The sequence below is a fragment of the Athene cunicularia genome (assembly GCF_003259725.1).
Source record: "Athene cunicularia isolate RWA chromosome 12 unlocalized genomic scaffold, athCun1 chr12_part1, whole genome shotgun sequence".
Classification (NCBI taxonomy): Eukaryota; Metazoa; Chordata; class Aves; order Strigiformes; family Strigidae; genus Athene; species Athene cunicularia.
The window spans coordinates 16,841,287-16,849,701 of NW_020799116.1; the positions used below are offsets into that span (position 1 = coordinate 16,841,287).

Consider the following 8,415-nt stretch of genomic DNA (forward strand, 5'->3'; position numbering starts at 1 on the left):
CCACCCCACCACCCCCCGCCCTTGATTGCTTATGCCAGCAGTTTGGAATGGCATTGAAGACACATTATGGTTAGGGACAATGTAGGATCTCTGGCTTTTTACTTGATGTCTCAAGTTAGTGTAGTAATATAACCTAATCTATAATGATAAAAGCTCTGTAATGGGATGCATATTCAGCCTTAGGCCACAAACCACTCACGGCAAGGCAAGGAAGGCAGGGTGTGGGGCTGTTTTTCTTTGGGTAGCACTGAACTTGCCTTGGTAAAATCAGGATAACGTCAGAGCACATGAAAGCTCACCTACTTGCACAGTGCAACTGCCTGCACATGACAACCCAGCTGTGGGTTTGAGCATGTGAGTTCTTAACCTGCTTTGTTCATCGAGGGCTGCATTACCAGGTGAACACCAAGGCCTGACTGGGGAGTAGTTTCCTCCCTCCTCCAGCACACCTGCACACCAGAGGCAGCAACCACTTGCTTGGATGGCAAAGGGCTTTTTAAAAGTAGCTCGACTGCTTGGAAAAGTCAAATATTCTCATAAGAATTATAAAAATAGCAGTTTTCTTCAGTACATGCTTAAATGGCTGGTGACTTCCAGTTGGAGCTGATAATTTTGCTTTAAAACTTGGGCTTCGGTCTCCCCATGATGTGGCTATTTGTGATATTATAATGGCTCCCTCATGGGAGCATGACAGCACAGCTGTGAGTGTGACAGCAATAGACAGTGCCAGGAGGTTGGCATGTTACATCCTGAAAACGAGAGTACCTGGACAGAGTAGCTGTTGAGTGACTTGTAAAACCCAGACTGGTAGTTACTGGACATGCCTGTACATGAAGGAAGCAGTTCAATGCTTTGCACTAGACTTCATGCCAATATTGACACCCACAAAATTACTTCCCCCTGTTCAGAGCAGGTCCTTGCTATTCATGAAAGCACTAAATAGCATGGAAGTTAAGCAACAAGCTGAAGTGTTCAAAGGTGTTGCAAAAGCAGCACCGATCCTCTCCTACAATTACTTCTGTTGGAGACCTGATTATTAGATTGTGTCTGATAATCAGTTTGTACACTGAAGTCTGGCTCCAAGTGCACAGGACAGCAGACTATGCGGGCTTGAAGAGACACAGGCAGCCAGAGGCAATTGGCATCTGCTACCTGTGGTCGTAAACACACTTTTCTTTCGCAACCACTACACCACCCTGCCACATTGATTTTCTGTCAAGAGGCCACAAAATACCACTTATTAAATCCCCCTTAGCACTATTTTCCTCTTAGTGAGCACCATGCTGAACACCAAAGGGGGAAGGCTTGTGCGGAGAAGACTGTGTCAGTAGAGGGAGACAGCATCTAGTGGAATCCCTTCCAAACGCCTGCCTCCAAAAGTGGGTGCATGATACAGCATTTCTTTAGCATAGTGTAGATGTAGTATTATATCTACATGTTTTTGTAATAAACTCATCTCTTGTACTACAAGAAATACTGCTTAAGTTCTTCAGCATACACTCCTTAGCCAGTACTTCAGCTGAAGGGCATTAAGCTGCAGAGCACTATTTCAACAGATGCCCTTCCATGCACTGACAGTGCAGTTTCACTTACGGAAGATAAGCAGTAAAACACACAACCAGGCAGAGTGGCTCTAGAAATTTATTTTCAGAGTTTAGTGCTTCAACTATGATTAAAATACTTAAGCAATTTAAAAATGCTACTGACTGAGTAGTAGAAGTAAACAAGAACATGATTAACACCATTACTTTCATGCACTGACAGACACTAGTTTGCTCATGCCACTGAAGTAGGATCTTTCCCGTTCACTCATCACTTCGAAGTGTAGGGGTCTTCTACAGAAGTTGCATTCAGCTGATGAATGTGGTTTCAGCTCCATACCAACTTCCTTCCATGTAGTCAGCAGTTTTTCTGTTATGAACAGGAAAATTTATCAAGATCAAGGCTCAATACAGTGGAATGTTTTAGAGAAGCAGCAGAAGTGTCAGCACACCTATTCTCCTAGCAAGCGCGGAGGGACAACAGGAGTTCACTGTGACATAATTTACCTCTTGAGTGAGGTGACTGGGCTGCAACTAAGCCTCAGGTATCCTCACACTACCTCTCTGCTGACAGGATCAAGTAGCTACGTTCCCTAGACAGATCTGTGTTTAAGATGGGTTAACAGCTTAGCCATGAAGAGCAGATTTCTTTGGACCACATGTAACAAAGATTGGTCTGGACAGTGCATGAGCAGAGCCCTGGCAGAGGTGGCTGTGACAGAACTGGCTGGGTACAGGATTGCACTGGCCTTGCACACTCTAGGTTACAGTGCACAGGCCTTCACTTGTCATGCTCAAAGCAGGTTAAGCACAAATGTATGCTCTATGTACACTGCAGAAGTGGAAAAACACTGTCCAGTTAATGATATTTAAAACTTAAGTATTTTCTAGTCTCATATCAAATATAGAGACTGCATGGATAACCCACTATTTTCATTGCACTGATGCAAGAGTCCACTTACCCAGAAAATAGTTCATCATCTGAGGGGTGTGGTGAGGTGTAGGGGCAATACGTAGTAGCTCTTCTCCACGGGGAACTGTGGGGTAGTTGATTGCTTGGACATAGATGCTGTGCTGGCTCATCAGCTTGTCACAGATCTCTGTATTTTTAGCAGCATCTGCAACCTAAAGTTCAAAATTGTAAGTTACAAGATCAACCAAAACATGTGAAGTGGCAGGACTGGCAGCCCAACTTAGCTAGCCACAGGAATCAAATAGGACTAGTTGGTCTTCCTTGTGCCCCTGTAAGTAGCACATATATTAGAAAGAAAAGACAAAAGCTTGTGCTGTAGAACCCTCTGGGTATAGGCATACCATTGCAGCCTAGGCAGGTAGTTGTTTATTACCTCAACTCTTTACTAGATTGTTACCAGTCTCTTTGCTTTCTGTGTCTTGTCAGATTGTGGGTTTCATGCACTTTATCATTCTGCTTTACAACATCTATACCAGGCTGAAGTCAACTTAAGCCAGGCTCCTCGCATGTCACTGCTGAATACCAGGACAGGTTTGAACTTTGTGAATGTTAATCAATACCTGTAATGTTATCATGGACAGGAAAACAGGCACCACGGTCCTGTGTGAGCCGTATCCTAAGTACTCACCCTTATCGGAATGATGTGGCTGGGGCAGTGCACCACAGGAAGCCCCGCATCCATCAGCATCTGTCTCAGAAGCTTCACATTGCGTTGGTGCTGGCGCCTCAGAGCTTGCCCCTCCGCACTCTTCAGCGTTCGGACGGACTCTAGGGCACCAGCTAAGAGCATGGGTGGCAGGGACGTGGTGAAAATAAAGCCAGCAGCATACGAGCGAACTGTGTCTATCAGAGAACTTGTACTGGAGATGTAGCCTCCTACACAACCAAATGCTTTGCCTAAGGAAAAAAAAGAAGGCAAGTAAGCTTATTTCTTCCATCCATTAGAATGGCTTGAAGTATTATAGCCCTTCACTTGAAGAAATGAGGTATTCTGACTACATACCTAATGCACTCATGACAGGCAACAGTTCTAGCCCCTCTCTGCTAATCTTATATTTACTCAGCACACGTTACAGCTTTGTTTCTAAACCAATCCTGGTAACACGGATCTAGTTATTACACATCAAGGACAGTTCAAGACTCTCAAATGCTCAAGTTCTGATTTTGGAGAAGACCTTATAAGCCAAATCATCAAGCACAGACTTCAGTACTGACCCTAAGTCTCCCAGATTTAAAATAATCTGTTTCAGAGATGCTAGAAATAGCCTATGCTTCTAAGGAGCACACAAGGTTGTTACTGTGATTATGTGGTTGATATCAGGCCCCCTTTCCAGATGTTCAGGTACCCAAACAGCACCACAGATAGAACTAGGGTGTCTGTTGAATGTTTCTGTTTGTTAGGCTGTAACCCAAATTCAAAGTCATGAGCTTTCCTAGTAAAATGTATTCATGTTTTGGAAGCTGTTGTTCAAACTTTGCAATTTGCAGCAGTGAACTTACTCCTAAGCCTGCATTCTACTCAAATAATAGCAGTTGCTTCAGTTCTTGCCAAATCTCTTTACATAACTCCCCATCTCAAGTTTCTAGATTAGGAATGCTATTTCACATAAAAGAATTAAGTACTACTAAATATAGAGTACTACCCTACTAGCATTCTCACCTGAATTTATTCGAGTTGTGCAATATGTCACTGGAGGACTTTTTGCTAGCTTGTTTTAAGAAAAAAAACAATGCTACCTTAAACTGATTTGTAAGGCAGTGTAAGGAGCTTAACACAAGTTTTTCAAACTGTGGGGTATACTTAAATCCATTGGGCTTTTTGGAAAATCCTAGCCCAACAGCCCTTAGCAAGTTCATTTGAATAGACAGATTCTGAGTTAACCCACTTGATGTGGCTGCTCAGAAGCTTTGCTGCCTTAGCTTCTGTAGAAGTGCCAGGCCATACACACCAAGTGTTCCAGAGATGATGTCCATCTTGTGCATGATTCCATCCCGGTCTCCTATACCGCCACCTTGAGCTCCATACAGCCCCACAGCATGCACTTCATCCACAAAAGTGATTGCCCCATGCTCGTGGGCCACGTCACACAGCTCTTCCAGAGGACAGACAGCACCTAGGAACCAACATGGTGACTGGCAGTTTTGGATTCCCTGTACTCAGCTTGGATAACTACTAGAAGTACCCCCAAACACCAGATATTTCAGAAGACTATTTCATATTAACCCTTATAGCAGTGTACATATCTAGATCTAAAATACAATCTGAACATTAACAGCACTGAAAAGAGAAGGGTTTGATGTCAACTTACCATCCATTGAGTGAACAGTTTCAAATGCAACAATTTTAGGGGTAGATGGGTCAGACTTCTCCAACAGCTCTCGAAGATGGTTAACATCATTATGACGAAATATGTGTTTTGGCACCCTGCTGTTACGGATCCCCTGGATCATGGAGGCATGGTTTCCAGAATCAGAGTAGATCTCACAGCCTGAGAAAACAGCCCAGTCACACTTTAAGTACAGAAAGTACATTGCTTTATGTATGGGAAATGTTCAGGCAGCAAGGGTAGCACGTTCTAGAAAGCAATTCCCTTGATCAAAAGATCACGAAGCAAGAATATTTAAGGTTTATTTTAGGTGTTTAAACTACACAAACTTGAGTTTAAGGAAACAGAGAAGGGTTTTTCTAAAGTCCTTAATATTTTTATCTATCTCTGCTAACTTCTGAAGTTAGAGAGAAAGAAGTTCATACCCACAGGTAAGTGGACACTAAATTCTTCTGCCTCATTTTCAGGTGGAATTTAAATGCAGGAGCAGAAGGCTGCTTTTTGTTTAAATTCCTTCTGCAGTTTCTGGCTCCTAGATCTCAATCTCAGTAGGCTACTACTATGAATAGCATGAGCTGAACAGAAACTGAATATGGCATTAAAACCAACCATATTTTGTTGATTGAGTAGGATGAATCCTCACTTCGGGTAGCCATTTGTAAAATGTACTCCCAACTACTTAGGGTAAGGTTGTGGTTTCATGGTAAATAGGGGGTGCAGACTGAGATCTTACCTGGCAGCATTTTAGCTAGAGTGAAGAGAGTGGAGTCGTTGGCTACAAAGCAAGATGAGAACAACAGTGCTGCATCTTTTCCATGAAGATCAGCTAGTTCTTTTTCCAAATCAACATGAAATTTACTTGTTCCTGAAATATTTCTTGTGCCTCCTGCTCCAGCACCATGTTGTTTCAGTGTATCTCTGCAGACGGACCAAAAAGAGGCATTAGAGTTACTGCACGACACAGATTAATAAAGGATCATTGCTGAAAACATTCTAGTATATAATTGGTATTTTTCTAAAAAGGAACTGACTGCAAAAAGCAGCTGTTAAGATTAAGGTCTTTGAGCAACCTGCACAACTTGGGAATCTGATAAACTAAGAAATCAGTTACCAAGTACAGCTGCAATATACCATCCATCTTATCTGGTAACATCTGGGGGCTTCTAAGGAAAATCCAAGGAGCAGGGTTAGTGAATGACAGGTATACTGCAGCTCTTGAGCTATATACAAGTTACCTCCCCCAGCTCAAAATAAAAGCATAAGCTTAATTACATACCAAGAATAATAGCAGAAGCAGCTTCTGTAGCATAGGTCAGAAATCAATTTTTCAGAAGCCTTCCCACAAAAGCTTCTGCAGAGCACTACAGCTTGAAACTGCCTCTTAAGAATACTCACATAACTGCTCCACACACACGAGGGTGACGACTCATCCCCAGGTAATCATTGCTGCACCAGACAGACACCTCCTTCTTGGTGATCAGAGAATCAGTATAGTCATCTGCCATGGGAAAGATTTGTGCCTTTCGGTTCACTGTTTTGAATACTCGGTAGGTGTGATCCTTCTTCTTTTCATCTATCTTTTTCTCAAAGAACTGATCATACTGAAAGGTGGATACAGCTGAAATAAGACAAGAGACTTAAGCACACAGGGAATAATCACAAGAGACCAGGCCTGTGGGGGTTCTGCCAGATAATCTTACATTTTGGCAGATTATCCTGAAGCAGATGAGAAACACTTTCCGGCCTTTGCTTCAGCATAATATCCTTAAACTTCCTGAGCAAGCCACTCTGCTCTTCTCCCTCAGTCTCAATGTTCCTCACTGTGGAAGTAGTTGGTATTTTGGCAAATTCTGTACCTACAGACATTGTAATAAATTCCAGTGAGCTTAATCAGTTTGAAACAAAATGAAGTTAAGCAAACATTTTAAGTAACTAACTATTAATTTGTTAGGAGGCATGTGCTTGAATCCAGATGTCTCTGTTAGGATCAAGTATTTTATTTGCTTAGAATTTTGCATTGTACAAGACAAAGGAAAACCCTTTGCTAATCAATGACAATACAACATGTAATTTCCTTTTAACACATCTGGTTCATCATGACTCAGAAAACCACTCTATACAGCTACAGCATTTATCTGAAATAGTTGGTACACACCTAACTGAAGGCAGAGTTATGGTCAGCTGCTTCCTTTTCGTTCTTAGTACTTTGTTGAGTTAGCACAGATTTTTTTTTTTTTAAAACTATGCCACAGAAAACAAACAGAAAAGTAAAATAAACTTCCTGAGACAGACAGCAAAGCTTTACTGATACTGGTGAGAAGTTCCTTCCTTTGAAGGACAGCCCTTCCGCATAAGGATTGTGAGCCAGCCAACACCCTTTAGTTCCATAAACCAAAAAAGTTTGTTTGCTTCCCAGCTTGGATTTGTGCTGGTACTTGCCTAGTACCTCAACCCAGTTTCTTCCATCTCTGGATACACCAGCACCCTAGTAAAGCTCTCTTCAGTCACAAGCATCTGTTTTGGGCATAGCTGTAACAACTGGATTCACATATTTAGAGCCAGCATTATCAAAATAGATCATACAGTATTCCCACACCAAAATCACCCAGGGGAAACACCACACCATACTGCAGGTATAACATTAACACCTGTGTTCTCCAACAGCTTTTTAGTGCTATCTCCCATAATCCTACCTGCAGGATTTAAACATTTAAGTGGTGACTGTTAGACCTGGCACACTAGAGCAAAGTCAGGCATCAGAAGCTCTTGGAAGGAACCAACATCAGCACACAGCATACACACCTTTCCTGTCCGCCTGCATTTCCTGCACGTCCTCTTGGAGTTCTAGGCTGGCTTTGCAGAAAACATTACTGTTCTTGTGATTCATCTGAGCTGCCAGGAACGGGCATTTGGTAGCAGAGCTCTGGCTAGCACCGGCAGGTGGGTGGCCAGTCGGTGGCTGGGTTCCATCTCCATTCAGCTGGGCTGCCGCCTCTTTGACATTTTTGGCCTCTGAGGTGGGGGCAGAGAAGGGAAAGCACTTCAGCATTTTAATACACCGACTTAAGCTTTTCTGTCCGCTACCTTTACAATTAATGTGGCACAAACCATTCAGAACCATTTAACTGAGCAACCCCAGCTCTGTGACCCAGGATCGCAGATCCCCAACCAGACCTTACTGCAGAACATCCTAACAGGCCAGTCCTGGGTTTATGCCCATGCTTAGTTACCACAGACATTTAAAAGATTAAGCAACCTTTACCTCGAAGCTGCCCATTCCAGAAACTTCCTTCTATGACATGTGAGTTTGGAGGGGGCTTTTTGGTGGTTTTATTTTCCTTAAGGGCGACTCGGTCTGTCCCCAGGAAAGCTCCTCGCTACGGCCACCGTGGCCCAGGCCAGTGTCCCACCGCCCCCCCAAGGGCAAGGCTGGCTCCCGACCGCAGCCCGGGGCTGCGGCTCCCCCGCGGCCGTACTCACCGCGGCGGGCGGCGGGGGTCTCCTCCTCCGCCTGCTGCCCGCGGGCGGCGGTGGTGGCCAGGGCGCGGGCGGCGGCCGGAGGGGCCGCCTCCAT

At 43.8% G+C, this 8,415-nt stretch overlaps 1 protein-coding gene across 1 annotated transcript; it reads right to left on the reverse strand.

Moving 5' to 3' along the window:
• Window positions 1-1,628: 1,628 nt before the first annotated feature.
• ALAS1 (5'-aminolevulinate synthase 1) lies at window positions 1,629-8,415 on the reverse strand. The gene is made up of 10 exons (XM_026857592.1): window positions 8,322-8,415; window positions 7,644-7,853; window positions 6,542-6,697; window positions 6,237-6,459; window positions 5,575-5,759; window positions 4,824-5,003; window positions 4,464-4,628; window positions 3,143-3,411; window positions 2,504-2,666; window positions 1,629-1,911 (listed from the first exon to the last, which is right to left on the reverse strand). Exons 1-10 carry the CDS (start codon window positions 8,413-8,415, stop codon window positions 1,751-1,753), a joined length of 1,806 nt encoding a protein of 601 aa, XP_026713393.1. The 3' UTR covers window positions 1,629-1,750.